This window comes from Haemaphysalis longicornis, unplaced genomic scaffold (assembly GCF_048455015.1).
Source record: "Haemaphysalis longicornis isolate Haplotype H1 unplaced genomic scaffold, Haemaphysalis longicornis Haplotype H1 scaffold_11, whole genome shotgun sequence".
Taxonomy (NCBI): Eukaryota; Metazoa; Arthropoda; class Arachnida; order Ixodida; family Ixodidae; genus Haemaphysalis; species Haemaphysalis longicornis.
The window spans coordinates 124,657,191-124,678,133 of record NW_027526214.1 but is presented as its reverse complement, the minus strand read 5'-3'; the positions used below and the strand labels follow the sequence as shown (position 1 = coordinate 124,678,133).

Sequence of the window (20,943 nt, the reverse complement as noted above, 5' to 3'; positions counted from 1 at the left end):
TATGCCTTCTTTGGCGTTGTAGACTGCCGGCATTTCTTTCTGTATATATATATATATATATATATATATATATATATATATATATATATATATATATATATATATATATATATATATATAGCGAATCAGAATAGGAAATGAGGGGCTCGTTGAAAATAACACAGAAATAAGGGTTGGCAGTCGAGAAAACCTCGGAAAGCAAAGGGGAGGATGTGGTAGATCATTGAAACAGATTAAGAATTTGGAAAGAAAGAAAGAAAGTGAAGAAAAAATGCCCGCCAGGTGGGAACCGAACCCACGACCTCCAGAATACCGGTCTGGTGCGATAACCACTACGCTACCGGCGGGGCGATTTTCCCATTCACTTTCTGGGGTATTTATGTTAGGTATGTTTGTTTTCTGTGCTTGGGGGTGGTAGCCAGCGCCATTCGGACTAATCGGGGTGAAGGGGACCTTCTTTTTAACCCCCGGGTCGTGACTCGAGTGTCTACGACATGTCCAGAGTGGTCGACCAGCTTTGAACCCTCTTAAGCTCCCTTTGGCAACAAGACTGCCAGAACAGAGGCCCTCGCTATGCATGTAGCGAATCAGAATAGGAAATGAGGGGCTCGTTGAAAATAACACAGAAATAAGGGTTGGCAGTCGAGAAAACCTCGGAAAGCAAAGGGGAGGATGTGGTAGATCATTGAAACAGATTAGGAATTTGGAAAGAAAGAAAGAAAGTGAAGAAAAAATGCCCGCCAGGTGGGAACCGAACCCACGACCTCCAGAATACCGGTCTGGTGCGATAACCACTACGCTACCGGCGGGGCGATTTTCCCATTCACTTTCTGGGGTATTTATGTTAGGTATGTTTGTTTCCTGTGCTTGGGGGTGTGTGTGCTTGCCTCCTGTGTGCTTGCCCCCAAGCACAGGAAACAAACATACCTAACATAAATACCCCAGAAAGTGAATGGGAAAATCGCCCCGCCGGTAGCGTAGTGGTTATCGCACCAGACCGGTATTCTGGAGGTCGTGGGTTCGGTTCCCACCTGGCGGGCATTTTTTCTTCACTTTCTTTCTTTCTTTCCAAATTCTTAATCTGTTTCAATGATCTACCACATCCTCCCCTTTGCTTTCCGAGGTTTTCTCGACTGCCAACCCTTATTTCTGTGTTATTTTCAACGAGCCCCTCATTTCCTATTCTGATTCGCTACATGCATAGCGAGGGCCTCTGTTCTGGCAGTCTTGTTGCCAAAGGGAGCTTAAGAGGGTTCAAAGCTGGTCGACCACTCTGGACATGTCGTAGACACTCGAGTCACGACCCGGGGGTTAAAAAGAAGGTCCCCTTCACCCCGATTAGTCCGAATGGCGCTGGCTACCACCCCCAAGCACAGGAAACAAACATACCTAACATAAATACCCCAGAAAGTGAATGGGAAAATCGCCCCGCCGGTAGCGTAGTGGTTATCGCACCAGACCGGTATTCTGGAGGTCGTGGGTTCGGTTCCCACCTGGCGGGCATTTTTTCTTCACTTTCTTTCTTTCTTTCCAAATTCTTAATCTGTTTCAATGATCTACCACATCCTCCCCTTTGCTTTCCGAGGTTTTCTCGACTGCCAACCCTTATTTCTGTGTTATTTTCAACGAGCCCCTCATTTCCTATTCTGATTCGCTACATGCATAGCGAGGGCCTCTGTTCTGGCAGTCTTGTTGCCAAAGGGAGCTTAAGAGGGTTCAAAGCTGGTCGACCACTCTGGACATGTCGTAGACACTCGAGTCACGACCCGGGGGTTAAAAAGAAGGTCCCCTTCACCCCGATTAGTCCGAATGGCGCTGGCTACCACCCCCAAGCACAGGAAACAAACATACCTAACATAAATACCCCAGAAAGTGAATGGGAAAATCGCCCCGCCGGTAGCGTAGTGGTTATCGCACCAGACCGGTATTCTGGAGGTCGTGGGTTCGGTTCCCACTTGGCGGGCATTTTTTCTTCACTTTCTTTCTTTCTTTCCAAATTCTTAATCTGTTTCAATGATCTACCACATCCTCCCCTTTGCTTTCCGAGGTTTTCTCGACTGCCAACCCTTATTTCTGTGTTATATATATATATATATATATATATATATATATATATATATATATATATATATATTATAAGAGGGTTTTCAGGATTTATTCTTCAGCAGCATCAGCAGCAGCAGTAGCACCGAGTCGCGCTGTCCAGCAAGTCGAGACGGAGAGCCAACGAGCCGACTACTTTGTCCAAGCGATGGCGATGGGACATCCACGAGTTAGTGCTTATTTCCTGTGTGGCCTCTGTGTCGCATACCCACTCATTGCGAATGACCACTGCTGTCCACGGTTCATGCTCCTACATTATTTAAATGAGTATGGTGCTGACGACGGTATTGCTTACAATTGCCCCAGGGAACGAAACAGCCATCTTGGCGACTCAGGGAGATGAAACTACGACGGGGTCGATGTAAGGCTTGAGGCGCTGAACATGGACTATGTCTTGGCGGCGGCGACGCTGATCGGGTGAAGGAGTGAGAGGCTCAACCACATAAATTACGGGAGACGTCCGCTTGAGGATGCGGTAGGGACCCTGGTAGCGCGAAAGCAGTTTACTGCTCAAGCCTGGCGAAGACACTGGAACCCACAGCCAGACAAGCGAGCCAGGTGAGTAGGTAAAAGCGGGCGTCGTTTCGTCGTGTTGCGACGTCTGACGCTGCTGATCTTCCGTGGTCAACGATCGGGCCAACTGACGACACTCTTCGGCATGCTTGGCAACGTCGGAGATGGGCGTGCAATCTGATTCATCGGGCCGATAGTGAAGTGTGGTGTCTAGGGTGCATGAAGGCTCACGGCCATACAAAAGAAAAAACGGAGAGAAGCCGGTCGTGGCCTGCGTGGCGGTGTTGTATGCGTAGGTCACGAATGGTAGTACGGCGTCCCAGTCGGAATGGTCCGCCGCGACGTACATAGCAAGCATGTCACTCAGAGTCCGGTTGAAACGTTCGGTGAGGCCATTGGTCTGAGGGTGATACGCCGTGGTGGTGCGATGGACCGTGCGGCAGGCTTTAAGAAGGGCCTCTATAACATCCGACAGAAAAACCCTTCCTCGATCACTGAGGAGTTCACGGGGAGCCCCATGCCGTAAAATGAAGTGCCGAAGTAGGAAGGCTGCTTCTTAGCGTGCGGCAGCAGCAGGCAGGGCGGCAGTCTCGGCGTACCGGGTCATGTGGTCGACAGCACAACGGCCCATCGGTTGCCATTTGCAGTGCAAGGAAGAGGTCCATAAAGGTCGATGCCTACACGGTCGAATGGTGTTGCTTGACATGGTAAGGGCTGCAAAGGCTCAGTTCCTTGGCGGGGAGGACATTTTCGGCGTTGGCATCGAATACACAAACGGACGTATTGACGAACGAAGCGGTACATGCCTCGCCAGTAGTACCGCAAGCGCAAGCGTTGGTATGTTTTGGGGACACCGGCATGGGCGCAATGTGGCTCTTCGTGAAAATTGGCACACATTTCAGAGCGGAGGTGGCGCGGAATTACTAGGAGCCACTTGCGACCTTCGGGTTGGTAGTTGCGACGGAAAAGCAGCCCGTCACGAATGGCAAAGTTCGACGCTTTCCGGCGTAGTGTCCGAGATGCAGCGTTCGTTGATGAGCCAGACAGAAAGTCCAACATGGAGGAAATCCAAGGGTCTTTCTTTTGCTCGGAAGACATAGAGTGGATCTCTAATGGCGACACGTAGCAGTCGGAGCGCGAGACCCGGTCACTGTCGGGAGGCAGCGGGGAACGCGAAATGGCATTAGCATCATTGTGCTGCAGGCCTGAGCGATACGTGACGCAAATGACACACTCCTGTAGCCTCCAGCCCGGCGCGCTAGCCGGCCAGAAGGATCTTTGAGCGATGACAGCCAACAGAGCTCGTGGTGGTCGGTGACAACATAGACAGGGCGCCCGTAGAGGTACGGGCAGAACTTCGCAAGCGCCTAAATAACGGCCAGACATTCTCTCTCAGTCACGGAATAATTTGTGTTGGCCTTTATTAGCGTGCGACTTGCATAAGAAACGACATACTCGTCATATCCTGCCTTGCGCTGAGCGAGAACTGCCCCCAAACCAACTCCGCTCGCGTCCGTGTGGATCTCAGTACGGGCCTCAGGATCGAAATGGCGCAGGAATGGCGGAGATGTGAGGAGCTGGCGGAGTTTAGTGAATGCGTCGTCGCAGGCCGTGGAACACTCAAAGATGCCGCCTTCTTTGCTGAGGCTCGAGCTTTGTCAAAGGTGCAATGAGATACAAAGTTGCGATCGAATCGGGGAAAGTATGAACACAGCCCAATGAAGCTGCGAAGGGCCTTCACAGTTGTCGGCTTGGGAAATTCCGCCACAGCACGCAACTTGGCAGTATCCGGCAGAACACCATCTTTGGAGACAACGTGGCCAAGGATGGTATGCTCTCGGGCAGCAAAACGGCATTTCTTGAGGTTGAGCTGAAGCCTGCGTTCGTCAAGCACGTCAGAATTTGCTCAAGTCGAATGAGATGCGTCGAAAAATCGGGAGAGAAGATGACAGTATCATCGAGGTAACAAAGACACGTCTGCCATTTAAACCTACGGAGGATGTTGTCCATCATCCGCTCGAAGGTTGCAGGCGCATTGCAGAGGCCAAACGGATAACGTTAAACTCGTACAGGCCATCAGGAGTAACAAAGGCCGTTTTTGCACGATCAGCCTCTGCCATGGGGACCTGCCAATAACCGGAGCGTAAGTGAATGGAGGAAAAGAACTCTGCGCCTTGTAGACAATCGAGGGCGTCATCAATTCGCGGCAAAGGATATACGTCCTTGCAAGTTATCTTGTTGAGCCGTCGGTAATCGACGCAAAACCGAATAGAGCCGTCCTTCTTCTTGACCAGCACTACCGGCGACGCCCATGGACTGGTGGAAGGTCGAATCACACCGCGTGGGAGCATGTCCTCGACTTGTTCATCGATTACGTGGCGTTCAGTGGGGGAAACACGGTAGGGACGTTGCCGTAAGGGCGCGTGACCCCCGGTATCGATGGTGTGTTCGACGGTGGTGGTACGTCCCAGACCAGTCTGGATGGAATCAAACGACGCCCGAAATCGCTTCCGCAGTGCCAGAAACTGGTCTCGTTCGTACGGGGAAAGGTCGGCAGCAATGGCACGAAGGAAGACGTCTGCAGACGGGGGGATTTTGCTGCTGTAGGAGCGCACAGTCCACTGATTTCAAGCGGTGTTGAATCGTCGGGCATATCCACAGCGACAACAGAATCGACGGTCTCGACGTGGCCGACGCACTCTCTGCGTTGCAAGGTGCACGGACACGAGCCGTAGTTGGAAAGAAGTGTAGTTTGGCTGTTACGGATGGGAAGCAGGGAGAAAGGAAGCCGAAAACAACGTCGCTGGCGAAACAGGTCAGAAGGCGTAAGGAGTACTGTCGCATTGGACAGGAATCGGCAGGACAAAGAGCTAGCACGGCAGAATGAGGTGGAATGCTAACTTCTTCCGCGAGGACCAGTTTAACGGCGGAAGGCGCGGGCGGTTCATCAGCGGTATGATCCATGAACGGGAAGAGCTCTACTTCGGCATGGCCACAGTCGATGACAGCTCCATGTTGAGAAAAAAAGCCCGCCCCAGTATGACATCGTGGGAACAGGAAGGCAGGACAACGAACTGAACAGCATACATGACGTCCCGAGTAACGACACGGGCAGTGCACATGCCAGTTGGACCAATGGGATGAGCCTTAGCAGTCCGTAATGAGAATCCAAGATGCAGCGTCCTAACCTTCTTCAAGCGGCGGCAAAGTTTGGAGTCCATGACAGAAACGGCGGCTCCAGTATCGACAAGGGGTAAGATTTCAGCGCCATCTATGGTAATACGAATCACGTTTGCGGGAGAGAGAGGAGGCCTTGGGCAGATCGACGACGACGCAGTTCTTGCCTCCGCAACTGCGGCGCCTAGTTTTCCGCTTCCGTGGGAACAGGACGACGACGCATGGGAGACAGCGAGCGGCCTCGCGGAGATGAAGACCGACGCCTTCCGAAGTCACGACTCTCGGGTGGCATAGATGTCATCGGCGAATAGGCCGTAGCCTCCTGCATGTGTGGGGAATTGGCGTAGGAAGAAGCTGCGGCAGGGTTGCGTCCTGTCACCATGACTCGGCGGCAATAGCGTGCCAGGTGTACCGGAGCCCTACAGGCAAAGCAAATTGGGCGATTGTCCAGCGTCCTCCAAGTGTTGGTGAGCGGGGGACCAGACAACATCGGCAGATGTAAAGGCCGGGTGGTGGGGAAAGCGACGGGGCTCCGAGGCATGTACCTGGCAGCGACTTCAGCGTAAGATCGTTGCGGGATTAGAGTCCGCAAAGTGTATTGGAGCGGCCATCGTCACGAAGTGCATAGAGTCTCCATAAGGCAGGGTTGAATTCGCTGGAGCTTGGGGTATGGTGGCGGCATATGGCACGGGGGCAACAACGGGGCTTGACGGCAGTGCGCTCGAAGGGAGTCAGCGACTTGCTGCTGGATAACGGTCCTGAGTTCACGGCTGACAGACGATTTTTGCGCGGGCACATAGTTGATGATGGACAACTGCCGAGCCACTTCCTCGCGCACAAACTGCTGTATCCGTTGCAACAGGGTACCGTCGCCGTCATCAGCGGCCAAGCTGGAGAGAAACTGATTTTCTGCGAGGGGTCTACGAGTGAGAGCCCTCTGCTTCCGCAACTCGTCGTAACTCTGGCGAATAGTAACGACCTCGGCCACAGTTTGGGGGCTTTTCGCCAGCAGCATATGGAAGGCATCGTCGTCTATGTCTTTCAGGATATGTTTTATCCTTTCTGGTTCGGGCATGCCACAGTCAATCTTTCGGCACAGAGCGACGACATCCTCAATGTAAGAAGTAAAGTTTTCACCCCTTTTCTGCGCACGCTCACGCAAACGCTGCTCTGAGAGGAGTTCTCGAGCAGCGGTGCCGAGGAATGCTTTTAGAAAGTCATCTTTAAACTCGGGAAACGTTTTAAGACGTGCAGCGTTGTTCCACAACTATCTCTCTGCGAGCCCAGTCAAGGAAAATTCGACATTATTCAGCTTGAGGCGGTCGTTTCAGTGGTTATGGTTACTCACTCTTTCAAAAGTAACAAGCCAGTTTTCTGCGTCTTGCTCGTCGGTGCCGTTGAAGGAGGGAGGGTCCCGCTCACGAAATAATTTCTGAGGGAGGTAGACAAGCAGACGAATTTATGGTCTTTTAATTGACAGAAATTTTTGTTCGCAAGTAGCGAATTGAGCCACGCACATTCGTAATCCTTGTTCTCGCAGGTGGTTTCTCGTGGGCGCGTGCTTAAGACTGGGAAGGTGCACACGGACCAAGGCGTCATAGACAAGCGCGTGACATTTCCCGTGACCCCCGAGATGTCCCCCAGTTTTAGGGTCATAGTCGTCGCCATGTTGGATGGCGAACTGGTCGTGGACGCCGTGTACGCCCGTGTTGAGCCCGCCTGCACGGAGGACTCAAAGGTGAGTGCCTATGAGAGACTATCAGGATTTCGTGGTATGCGAATTTGTAAAAGACTGTGGAAGGTTGCACCCGTGTTTCTGTCCTTTGCAATGCATTTATGCAGATCGAAGTTGTCAAAACAATTCGAGACGCCGAGAGAGAGAGAGAGAGAGAGAGAAACTTTAATCACAGTTGAAGTGAGCATATTTGTGGTCGGGGTCTTTAGTCCAAGACTCAGTAGGTACGACCGGCTGTCTTCGCCCTTTCCGCTAGCAAAAGCTGCGTTTCAGGAGAAGAGCTGGCCAGCGTACTCTCCCACTGCTCGCGTGAGGGCTTGGGGATGGGGGAAGATGTGCGAACGGCTTGAGCTCTAGCGGCTGCTTGCTTACGAGAAAAACTTCCAATTAGGTACACACCACCAAATATTCAACTCTCAGGAGACGTAGTGGTGACTCTTGATTATTATCATTGCCAAATCAGCATCAAGGTTTTACTGCAATGGTACGAAGCACCACTGCAGCCAGTATTCGGCCTGTTCTTGAGCCATGCCCAGGACAAGTGGAACATGCGTGCCCGGTATATGACGGAACGCTCGCCGAAGCGCTGTTCCCTTGGACAGTGGCGCCCTCTAGTATGTATTAGTATGAAACTCTATGACCTTGAGTACTTCGGCTGGAATCGTGCGCTATTCTTCCCTGTTCCTCCATTACCATGACATGGCCGTCGCGACATGAATAATCGTCAGCTCGACCGCTCTATCTCGTGAGCCGGCGATGGCCTCTGCGCCGTCTACACCAAGATAGGCTGTCAAAAATAGCGGCGCACGCTATATAATTCCTACAATTCAACCCTGATGTTTTCCCATTCACTGTATACTGGGAATTGCTTCGGCGTCTTGAGACCAGGCACGCTGTACCATATTGTCTGGGAATGTCAACTGAACTCAAGACGCCGAAGCAATTCCCAGTATACAGTGAATGGGAAAACATCAGGGTTGAATTGTAGGAATTATATAGCGTGCGCCGCTATTTTTGACAGCCTATCTTGGTGTAGACGGCGCAGAGGCCATCGCCGGCTCACGAGATAGAGCGGTCGAGCTGACGATTATTCATGTCGCGACGGCCGTGTCATGGTAATGGAGGAACAGGGAAGAATAGCGCACGATTCCAGCCGAAGTACTCAAGGTCATAGAGTTTCATACTAATACATACTAGAGGGCGCCACTGTCCAAGGGAACAGCGCTTCGGCGAGCGTTCCGTCATATACCGGGCAGGCATGTTCCACTTGTCCTGGGCATGGCTCAAGAACAGGCCGAATACTGGCTGCAGTGGTGCTTCGTACCATTGCAGTAAAACCTTGATGCTGATTTGGCAATGATAATAATCAAGAGTCACCACTACGTCTCCTAAGAGTTGAATATTTGGTGGTGTGTACCTAATTGGAAGTTTTTCTCGTAAGCAAGCAGCCGCTAGAGCTCAAGCCGTTCGCACCGTGTTTTAAAAGGCTGCTCTTCAGTACAAGTATTGCCGGTACTGTCCCGTTTTGGGCCACGTAGTTCATGCAAGATGGGGCCAGCGGTTCCGCAGAGTATCAAAGCATCCAAAAACATTTCCGAATGGCGATATATTAGAAGCCGGCGCCTGCCACATGTGTACTACATTGGTCCCGCAATGAATGAAGGCTACGCCCTGAGTGACAGTCGGAGCCAGATTGCCGAAACAGGAAAAGTTGGCGAAGACACGCATGCGCGTTCCGCCTGTCTCGTCAGCCGGCACAGTGCCTTGAGATTTCGCAACCTTGGCTCTCGGGCCGCGTTCGTGAGGTCCTTTACGTTGTGCCCACGCTGTGCGTATTCAGCTCACCCTGACTCCTTTACTGGCATGAGTGAGAGAGGTATGAAGCTGCTTTGGAAGTCCGAACAAATGACTCCCGAACTCCGGAAAAATAATTCCTGCTTAGGAATTTCGCTTTTTTCGTTTGGGGCAACCCAGGAACTCCGTAAACTTCTGTGCTTTTACAAAATCCATGTTAGGAGTAAAAAACCATCTGAACCACTCATGACGTGCACGCGTGGCAGATATAGAGCGTAACAGAGCGCTCCTGCGCTTTAGGCGCCCAGAGGAGAGCAAACGGCCGTAGCGGCAGAATGGCGTGCACGGTGTTACTCGAAGAGTGCTCTGGGTCGCTGGTGAGTGCTGCGCCGCAGAGTGAGGCCGCGATGCAGCAAGTTTGTTTTTCATTTCTGAAGGACGAGTCGTAGCCAATGCCCGCCCTTTGTGTGTGTGTGTCATTGGCGAGCCACGTCTTTGTGTTCTGTTTCTGATGTGGGCGTTATGAAAAGAGTCGCAGTCATTTGTAATTGAGGTCTCGCGTTTCGGGAGCTCCGGTTTTTTTCGCTTAGCGAGCCACTTAATGTGTTCGCAGTAATAAACGGAACGAAATTTTGTCCTCGCGGTGAAAAGCGTATAATTTTGGTATTGCCGAAGTTGCGTGGTGGAGGTTTATTGCCAGCAAGTTCCTATTTCCGACTTCCGCCTCTACCTGCAGTTTTCCCTGAGCCGAAGTACGGAGACAACGCCGAGCCTGCTCCCTGGGGCGCAGGAGACCCTGATTATGAAAGGAAAGCCCGGAACTCGAATCGGTCTGCTCGGCGTCGACCAGGCGGTGTACCTGCTGCGGCGCAAGGACATGCTGACACGCGACAAGGTGAGCGGCTGCACCGAGACGACGAGTTTTCTACTTGCCAACGAGACATGTACAACTCATACAACTCGACAGTGACGTGGTCGAACATTGTAAAATGATAGACGTTCTTAAGGGTGTTTTTGCTGTCTACAGTTGACACCGTGACGCCCTAGCAAAAAAAAAAGAAAGGAATGTCGTTGATAACACTCGTACGTCAATACACCCTTTTAAAGGACTTTTTATTGTTTTTTACACCCATTCAAACAGCATTTTCCCTTCCTTTTTGGTGGAATTCAAGGGTGCTAGTTATCTACAAAAACGGTTCGAATAATTTCAGAGTGCATAGCCCGGTGTTCAGCGAGCCCACGACGCCTCTGCCTCTATGGCACAGTCGTGCGGTTCGGCGTCATTCCTCCAGTCTTTCCGTTAGTCACTTTGGCCTTCTGTGCCTAGTGCGGTATCCGTCAGCTTATCGTGCGCTTGTTTTTCACCGCGCTATTCAACCGTAATGAGTTTCACCTTGGGCGACTAGCGCAAGTACACATTGAGTGACGTCGCCGAACTGATGCGGCTAGCTCCATATACATTTCAAATCGTTTTCGTAACCTTCTTGGTATAGTTTAGTAAATCTGCAGTAAGCCATTAGACTGGTTACGTATGAGTCGGTACATGGCGTGACCCGTGGCTCCCAGCGACCCCAAATTCCTCCTCCCCCATCTGACGCGTATATTGTCAGGCTCCACCGCCGCTGTTAGGAATGGCAGGACTGCTAGCGTTACTATGAACTTTGAACATGGAACGTTTCCGGCTGACAAGTTCACGACCCTAGGCGTGTTCCCGATGCCGCTAACTAACAGTGTAGCGGTGTCGCATACTCATAGCAGGAGCACCTGCGCTTGGCGTATCGCTAACGAACTCAGCGGCGGTATTGTCGGGTTTTGTCCGTTTTAAGCGAGCCCTGACTGGCTAAAAGCAAACAACCAGATGTCGGGTAACGCAAACGCGGCGGACCTACTGCGCTTAACCGCAGCTTCTTGGAACAGGCGATTTTAATTTCAGACAGTTTTGGGGAGTTTTTGGGAAGCCATGGATGCACGGGTCTCGCTTTGTTGCCGGCTCGCCGGCAGGAAAGTCGGTTGAGAAGTAACGTACACGCTTTCGAAATGCTCGCCGAAGCAATCCGCCTCTCGAAGAGCACCGCCCGCTGGCTGTGCGACGAGCTGCGAGACGAACTTGGCCGGCGGCCGCGCGGGCTCAATGTCGAGGACCCTTCGGTTCTTCGCCACCGGTGGCTTTCAGTCAGCGGTCGGTAGCGAAGAAACGACGTCGCTGTCGCCGCACTACGTGAGCCGGTGCACACACGCCGTCGCCAACGCCGTCACGCAGTGAATCGAACTATCGTCTGCGAGCTCGATAGCTGTTGAGCAGACGACCAAAATTCCACAAGCAGTGGGCATTGAATTTACTACTTTTTATTGGTACTTGACGATTACACATACCAGCTTAACGCTCGTAGACTGCGCGCGCAACAAGCACGTCGTTAAGATACGAAAATCCCCATCACTTACTTGCACATTTTTTCACTCGTAGAGCACCACGAAAATGTCAACGGCGTAACGCAACCTTCGAGGTCCTTAGAAAAGCTCGCGTCAGCAAGCCGTAAGTGCGTCGACGCCCAAATACGTCACGGAAGGGTTATCTTGATGCACGGCCATTGTCAACGACCTCAAACCTGGGACCAAGAGCAAAAAAAATGAGTTGCCGCAGCATCGTTTACACTTTACTGTCACAGGAAACAGCTGGCAGCAGTTGTTATCTTTGATCTTTCGTCCTCTTAGGGTAAAAACTGCCAACGTCGTCACGAAAATTCTCATCGCGATTAAATTTTCAAAACATGTTCGAATAAACACATAAAATATAGTTTTATATGGTCTCAGTTCATTAAAATGCGTTTGCAAAAACAGTTACGGTATTATCAAAAGCCCTGTGCTTAATTAACCGGAAGTACGTCACAATGAAACGGACGCAAAACGGACAATTTATTTATTTATTTATTGTACCTCAAATGCCCCGAGTAGGGGTATTACATGAGGGGTGGGCAGATACATCAGTTAATAAGGTGATCGATGAAATCCTTGAATTTAGTAGGGTCGGAGTGCTGGATGGCGTCGGTGGGCAAGCTGTTCCAGTCTTTGGCTGTTTGCACGAAGAATGAGTGCAGATGGGCAGATGTACGGGCTGCTGGAGGATAAACAGCTTTTGCATGGCTAGTGCGGCATGACGTCCGGTGGGCGGGTGTGATAGCAGATGAAGGAGGCAATGCGTGGTAGAATTTATGAAAAAGGCAAAGGCGAGAGGTTTTTCGTCGTGAAGCTAATCTTTTAAGGTTGGCGCGGCGTTTGAGGGAAGATACGCTAGTATGATGTGAATAGTCGGAGTAAACGAATCTAATCGCACGGTTTTGAACGGCTTCAAGTGTATACGTATGATTAGATTGAAAGTGGTCCCAAATTGCGCACGCGTACTCTAGCTTAGGCCGAACTAGTGTAATGTAATCTTGGATCTTTAGTGAAGGGGGAGCAAGTTTTAAATTTCGTCGAATGTAGCCGAGTGCACGGTTAGCGTTGTTAGAAATATGCAAAATGTGCGATGACCAAGAAAGATCGGAAGCTAGATTGATGCCTAGGTATTTATAGGAGCTAACAGAAAGAATTGCGGAACCGCAAATGGAATACGTAAATGTTTGGTGTGACTGCTTGCGATGAAATGAGATGAGTACAGTTTTTTTAACGTTCAGGCGCATTAACCATGTTTCGCACCATGTTTGAATGAGGTTTAGGTCGGACTGAAGGATTGCGGAACCGGAAGGATGACGTATAGAGCGGTATAGAACGCAATCATCAGCGAATAATCTGATATTGGACTGAATGTTAGTAGGAAGGTCATTAATGTAAATCAAGAATAGCAGAGGGCCGAGAACAGTGCCCTGCGGAACTCCGGAGAGAACGGGGGACATATCTGAAGCAATGTTGTTGGCGTAAACAAACTGTTGGCGGTTAGTCAAAAAGTCACGGATCCAATCGAAAATCTGAAGGCTTAAATTTAGGCGGGATAGTTTTAAAAGCAAGCGTTTGTGTGGAACTTTGTCAAAAGCTTTTTCAAAGTCTAGGAAAAGGGCATCTACCGGTGAGTTAGAATCCATGCTAGAGCTGATATCATTCACAAATAGCGCGAGTTGCGTGTCACAGGAAAGCCCTTTCTGGAAGCCATGTTGGTGAGGGTGGAAAAATTTATTGGCAGTTAGGAATTTTACAATGTGGGAGTAGATTATATGTTCCATGATTTTAGAACAAACACAAGTTAATGAAATGGGACGGTAGTTATTATTTGAATTTGGAGTACCTTTTTTCGCCACTGGGATAACTCTGCCCACCTTCCAGTCCAGCGGCACCACACCACATACAAGAGACTGCTGAAAAATGTGCGCCAAAATGATACTTGAGACATGCTTTGTGTTTTTTAGTATTTTTGAATTGATTCCGTCGATGCCAGAGGAAGATGATAGTGACAATGATTCTATAACTTTCAAAATACCATTAGGATCAAACACTAATGATGGCATCATGTCGTGGTCAAAGAAAGGGGTGTCAGGTAACTCACTCACAGGTTCTCTGGTAAAGACGGAGCTGAAGGTTTTGTTTAGAATTTCGGGGACATCATGTGCTGGTACAGGGTGGTTATGATCGTCGGTTAGCAACAGCGAAGTGGGGTGGTTAGGGTTAATAGTCTTCCAAAATCGTTTTGGGTTATTACGTAACATTTCTGGTAATGTGGTAGAAAAAAACGACCGTTTAGCCTTTTGGGAATGCGCCGTGAATGTTTTGTCCGCCGCACGATATTTGGCCCAAGCATGTGGGCTGTCAGACCGTTTAGCCGACCGGAATAGACGTTTCTTTTATTGCTCAGACGTTTAAGTGACGAACTGAACCAGGGGGAAGATGATTTTTCTTTGACGGTAATGGTGGGGACGTGTTTCTGGGTCAACTCCTGCATTTTATTTTTAAAAAGGGACCAATTACATTCTAGAGAGCGCTGCAAGAAATAAATGACAAACCACTCAGAGAATGTTGTTAGCTCTTCATTGATAGCCTCGTAATTTCCTTTATCGTAGAGCGTGATGGTTTTTTTATTTTTTTGCTGATGAGGTAACTTGAGACTAATCGAAGCGTGGATTACTGCGTGGTCACTTAGGCCAGATAAGTGGTGATATGCTATCAGCGTGCGAAGTTAAAAGGAGGTCCAGAATGTTTGAGGAATTACAAGATTCTCGAGTTGGCGCAGAAACAAGTTGTGTTAAGCCAAACGTTAGACACGTGTCGACAAAATCGCTTTCTATGCTGCATTTTGATGTTGTTAAGGCGAGGTCGGACCATGTTATCGCTGGGAAATTGAAGTCGCCGAGTATTAGTAAGTGTGTGCTGGGATTTGATACGGATAGTAAGTTTAAGGCGCTGTGGAATTCTGTGATGAATGATGAATGAGCGTCAGGGGGGCGGTAACATGCACCAATAATTAAGGGAGGAAAAGAACTGTTGCATCTTATAAATAATAGCTCAAGGGTGGAGGGGACATTAACACGGCTGCACTGAAGTCGTTGGTGAGCTGCTATCAAAACGCCGCCACCTCGTTTGGTGTCGCGGTCGAGTCGAAAGACATCGTGATGTGGAAAGCAAGATATCAGTTCTGTATTGGAAATTGAGGAATTAAGCCATGTTTCTGTTAGTACGATTAGGTCGGACTCAGTGGTGTCGATGAGGGAACGAAGATCGTCGCGCTTGGGCAGGAGGCTCCGGATGTTAGTGTATATTAGCGATAGAGATTTACCGATGGAATTTCCTTGGGAAGGTTTGGAAACTGGTGGCTATTGTGGTCGGGGAACTACTTTTTGAGCACGGCGATCAAAGACGTAAGTGGTTTTGTCAATCAAAAGTTTGTCATGGCGGAGTTTGTAGGGTTTGGGTTGGGACTTGCCGAATTCGATCAAGCGTTTTTGCGCAAAGCGGGTGTTAGGTGAGCAGTCCTGGCCAATGCTGTAGTCTGAATTCTTCAATTTTTTGGCGTTCGAGAGGACGTTTTCTTTATCTTTGTAGTGTGCGAAACGCACGACAATAGGGCGTTTTTTGTCTGGTTGGAACCGACCTATTCTGTGTGCCCGCTCCACACTTCTTGGATCGAGGGATACTTGAAGCGTTTCATCACATAGCTTCAGTACCAATTGCTCGGATTGTGACCATGTTTCCTTCTCGTCGTCATCGAAGCCAAAAAACAGAAGGTTAGAGCGGCGAGCGCGGTCTTCAGAACTGTCAAACCTGTCGGTAAGAGCATCAATTACATTGGCGTTGTGCGCGGCGACTGTCTGGATGTCATCAACCTGGGTTTTGAGTGAGGCAAGTGTTGAACAGTCGTTCTCTATTTTTGTTAGCCTGGAGATGATGTTGTCGAAGGTTTTTTCATGCTGGGAGAGCGCAGTGCGAATGGATTTCATTTCGTTCAGTATTGTTTCCTGGGAAGAGCGTATGGCGTCTAGTGTAGACTGGATGTCACAAGGATCTTCTGTTGGGGACGAGCGTGTGGCAGGCCCGGGGTTTTCCTCCACATCGCCGCACAACAGTAGCAGTTTCAAGGTGACAGCGGAACAACAATATGCAATATCAACAACACAGCCTGGGCTCGGCAGCACTAGCAAGGCGGCATAAGTGCGTTTAGCAAATAATGAGGAACAATTTTTTACCTGCGCAAAGAACAGGCGTTGCAAATGACGGTTGGCCATCGCTGGCGTGCTGCCGAGCACACTGAAGAGCGTGTCGATAGCGCAGAGCCTTTTATCGGGGTGGGGTGACGTAGGGGTTGAGTCGGTAGCACGTGACCAATGAAGAAACCGGGCCGCGAAGAGATGATCCTCTGGCGGCGCCGATGGGCACTGGCCAGATGTGCTGTGTTGAAGATCCGGGTAGCCGAAACGTCGTGCGTCCGGGTGGCTGGGTTGACCGGGCTCAGTAGTATCGGGAGGCAAGGGTTCGTATCAGCAGCATGAAACTGCTCGCCGTGAATTCCGAGCGGAAAGGCCAGGAACAGGAGCTGCGCAAAGAACAGGCGTTGCAAATGACGGTTGGCCATCGCTGGCGTGCTGCCGAGCCCACTCCCAGAATACCGTACCCATACCGTAATTGCCAGAATACCGTACCCAGTTCTGCCATTTTAGCGCCCAAGCACAAGGTCCACCACAACAAATGTGTGCGCGTATTTTGAAGCGTGCGCCTACCTTGAAGCTTCGCGCAGTGTTGCATGACCACGGAGTAGCACTTGTGGTCATGCATGGCGCACAGGTGCTTTAGACAACAATTTGTAAACGCTAATAAACTGAATAGTTTCAGTGAGCAAACAATGTAAATCAAACAAGCAATAAGCTCTTGTGAAAAACTCTTCGATTGCCGCCGACAGCAAATCTGCTCGCGTATTGCCAGTTTACCGTTGTTTATGTATACCACACAGGTGTATTGGACGACGCTTTCAGAGACCCATTTGGGACAGGTTAAAGATGCGGGTGCGTCTGCCTGAATTGCTCATTAGTTCGGCCTCGTCTCTCTTCCTGCTACGACGAGCAGACAGTGAATACGTTTCTACAGGTTATTCTGTGAACCGATCCACTCACAGTGCTTATAACCACACGCGTCGCAGGTGTTCGAATCATTTGAGGCCAAGGACCTCGGAACGGGAGTGGATGCTGGGACAAATCCCGCGGAAGCACTGGCCAAAGCAGGCGTCGTGCTCCTTTCTGCTCAAGGTGTTTACGGCAGCCAAGGCAAGAGGGGGCTCATTATTTTCATTGGCAGCGGTGTGCACAGTAGAGGCGCCGTTGCCCGCATACCCTTTCTTTTGACGTGAAACGGCTCGAGATGTCGAGCGTTTCTCGGTGGCAGCGCTGAACCCTCTCGGTCACCCTTTGCACGACAACCGATCTGTGTGTCATACAGCCTGTCGATGCCCCAGCTTAGACGGGAAGAATGGAAGATTCCGGAGGGACTTTTTCAACTGACGCCGCCAGGCCAGCTCTGGTCAAGTGCTGCTTCGAAGCCGAGTGTCGTGCGTCGTCGGTATAGACCGGATAGTGCGACGCGCACTTCCATAATAACAATGTCAGTAATGCATCTTAGGTTATATGAACCAGACTTGGCCCAGAAACGACCATACACTTTTAGGGTTAGACGGATAACGCCAAATCGAAGAAATGTTTGAATTACGGTGCTGTGTTTCAATGAAAACAGGACCAATTCATCATTTTTATCATAAAGCATGTACATCCAGTAGTTTTTCTACTTTAATTATGATTTCTGAACTGGCATCTGGAACTGCGAAAGTTAGGTAAAAATACTGCAATCCTATGGAATCCCTCTGCAAGATTGCCAATGTGTTAACTACGAAACAGAGTTATTGGGTACTTTTATTTGTTTTCTTGTATTTCGGATGTCTGAAAGAGCAGCTTTTGAAAGGGTGGCACTGGGACTTTTCACTGAAACGAACACAAAAAACCTACACTTTTGCAGTGATGACGGTGCCATCTCCACGACAAAGTGTGCGTTTTCTGTGTTCGTTAAAGTCCCCAGCGCAACCTTTTCAAGCGATGTTCTACAAGGTTCTACAGAGTTCTAAGACAGGACGGATTATGAAAATGCAAAAGCAACCACAGTAAGATGTAAGAAGTCTTAGAAAAAGTCACCAAAGGGTAGTTGTGGCGAGTAATTCTACTGCTATCAACAGAGGCATGTTTGATGCTGAGGTCGAAGTCGAGGTCCATGAACTCGTCATCTTTATTCATCGTTGCACGGACGACTTTCTCCCAGTTTGGTTGATAACGGCTTCATGGTAACACACAGCTGGAAACCCACTTCATCATGTTTTACTGTAGACTTGTGCACAACGAGCTAGCATAAAACCATCGCTATTTGGGACATCTAGGGTGTCACCACAGCGCCCTTGCAGGCTTCTTTCTGCATTTGGAGGCACCAGACAAATTAAACCTCAGACTAAATCTAAACTAAGACTAAACCGTTACTTAATCCGCCATTGGCATGCGCAGAGTTACAGATCAGCTCAGCCTCAATGCGCCACGGCGATTGAATTCTACGATCTCTAAAAGCCGCGTCTCTTAAACATAGTTGTTTCACGTGGGTCTCGCGCACGCAATCGAATGCAATGCGTTGCTTTCATAAAAAGGACGTGCACATGGAAAGAAGCGCACAGGACACTCACAGACCTGAGCTGAAATTTCAGTTTGTACACGTGAAGACCAAGTGCTAAAAACGTCAAAAAACAAACTGATTGTGCGATCACAGATGCGCAAGATCCCTATGCGACAAGATATTTCTGGCCCCTGCTTTTCGTGCAGGACACAGCTATTGTGAGCATTCGCGACCACACTCCCGGCGGTGGAGAACTCCAGAGGACAATTCCCGCACCTCGTCTTCATGTGTACATACTCATCAGCACCAGCCATGCGGCACTGTTCCATCATCTTCTACGGACATGATCATCATCATCGTGTGTTCTGCGGTGCTTGCTACTCGAACGCCTCAGTAAACGCCGTTCCTAGCCCTTGTCTTCCACTATGCAGTGTGAGCATGGGGCATGCCTGCGAAATAATCGCGGCGCTTTGTCCATTTTCGCGTCGTTCTGTCAGCAGAACGAGTGATAGAGGAGCAGAGAATGATGCAGTGAAGATTGTTGCGAGTGGAGCGAGCTGCCATAACGGTTTACGCGTGGTAGAATGGAGTGTTCGGTAAGTGCGGCTGCCAAAAGGGGACAGTGTGGGAATGACGGTAACGAAATTCCGACGCTGGTGAGCGAAAGGCAGCCAACGCCGCTGCCGAAGCGGGCGAACGTCACCACCGACACTGTTCTGGTGGGCATGCTGTGCAAGAGGCGTGCGAGGGAGAAACGCCGCGTTGAACAGGTGAAACTAGGGCGAGCTCAAGTTCGCGAGTGAGTAAGACGGCATGCTCGCGCGTTCTTAAAGATCCCTAGTTGGACCTGCAATTATTTTAGCAGCGGAGCTGTTCTACAAGCCGCAAATTCCGTGTTGCAGAAAAAAAAAATACCCAGAAAAGACGGAGTGTTCGTGAGCGCGGGCCTCGCGGCGACCGCCGAGAGCTCCCGGCACGCGCAGCGGCTTTAGCTAAAAACAACAAAAAACTTGCAAAACCCACGAGGAGCGAAAAAAACCCGAGCGCTCGTGAGCGAGTGCCTCACAGCGACCGCCGAGTCCCCGGTTCGCGCAGTGGTTTTAGCAAAATGAAAAAACTGCAGCGCTGTCGGCAAGCTCTACCGCGCATGTAATGATAGACGATATCGATGCAAATGACGATGACTACGACTAGCACAGTGCAAAGTAACGACGGAACATGTACAAAACTTGTACAAATGCGTGCTTATGTGTCCTTCAGTGCTCACCTAAAAAGGAATCCTGCCGCTCCGCTGTGGTTGAAGCCTTGCGCTTCTTAGTTCAAGCTTCACCCGTTGAGCTGGTCTTCAATGCTGGTCCACAATGCTGATGATAACTTTGCGTCCACCACTCGGCGCGAAGAAGACGGCGAATTCGTGGATGCATATGACGACGATTACTGGCACCGCAACTATGCAAATACACAATGATACTGAAACGTAACTGTGCCCGGCAATGCTCCCCTTCCACGGCGTCGCTATTCAAGTCTTGCGTGTGATTTTTTTAGTAACAGTAAAAAGTAGCACAGACTTTATTTTTCATCATACAGTGCTATAACGCTTGCTGTAGGGGCAAGAGCTAAAGGCATGCAGTTCCTGTCAAGGTCTCTTGACCATTATCAGTTCACAACAGGGGTTACGCTTGAACCAAAAATGCATGCTTAGCAATAACATGCAGGCGTACACACAGGATAAAAACAGTAAACAAAAATCGTTCGTTTCCAACAATGGGCATCACAAGTTGTAGGACATGCACAAACAATGTTTTCTTTTCCCAAAATACATGCTACCAACAGAAACTTGTTAGAGAAACACGACACATTCTTGATTGATCGTCATTTATGCCTCGGAAATAAGAAAGCGCTTCTACATATAACACAAATTACATTGTTTAATATGAGCCACACCTAATGATTGCATTATCTTTCTTGTTTTTTATGAGCATAACGTTGGTTTCGTTTTCAAATACACTTGCATTACTGCTAAAGCCTAAATTATCTCCTATGATGTTCAAGACATGTGGGGCTGGGTAGGTGGCGAATTGTGTTCCGTAATTAGTTTTTGGTGTACTCCTCTTTGTCGGCGAAAGCAGCAGTGCTGGTTTTCTGCGTCGTACATAAAATTTTAAACCAAAGCTTTCTAGCTCTACCAGCCAACGGTTCTTTCGTAACATGCGGGACAACCAACTTTCAACGGCGCGGAGGCGGCGGCGGGTGGAGCGGGGTGCAGCGTTTCACTCTCAGAGCACACTGTAGATGTTCCGGCGAATTTACCCAGCGTTCCCCGCACGAACATCCTGCTAGCTTGCGGCGGCGGCGGCGGTGGTACGGCTTTGTCGTCTGCTTTAGCGACGGTTGTTTTTGGCCTATTTTGGCGCAGCTTGGCGTCCATTGCGCGCTGCCTTTGCACGGCTTGATGATCTTGTTCGACAGCACCTCCAGGGTAACCCGCATCCGACTGAATTGCGATC

The 20,943-nt window shown here is 49.7% G+C and overlaps 1 protein-coding gene across 1 annotated transcript in view; it reads left to right on the top strand.

Moving 5' to 3' along the window:
* LOC144160994 (venom factor-like) overlaps window positions 1–20,943 on the top strand; it is a 267,369-nt gene that overhangs the window by 91,473 nt on the left and 154,953 nt on the right. The window contains exons 13-15 of the mRNA XM_077692061.1: window positions 7,334–7,531; window positions 10,059–10,217; window positions 16,935–17,058. Of these exons, the coding sequence (XP_077548187.1) occupies window positions 7,334–7,531; window positions 10,059–10,217; window positions 16,935–17,058 (481 nt within the window). The remainder of the gene's footprint in view (window positions 1–7,333; window positions 7,532–10,058; window positions 10,218–16,934; window positions 17,059–20,943) is intronic.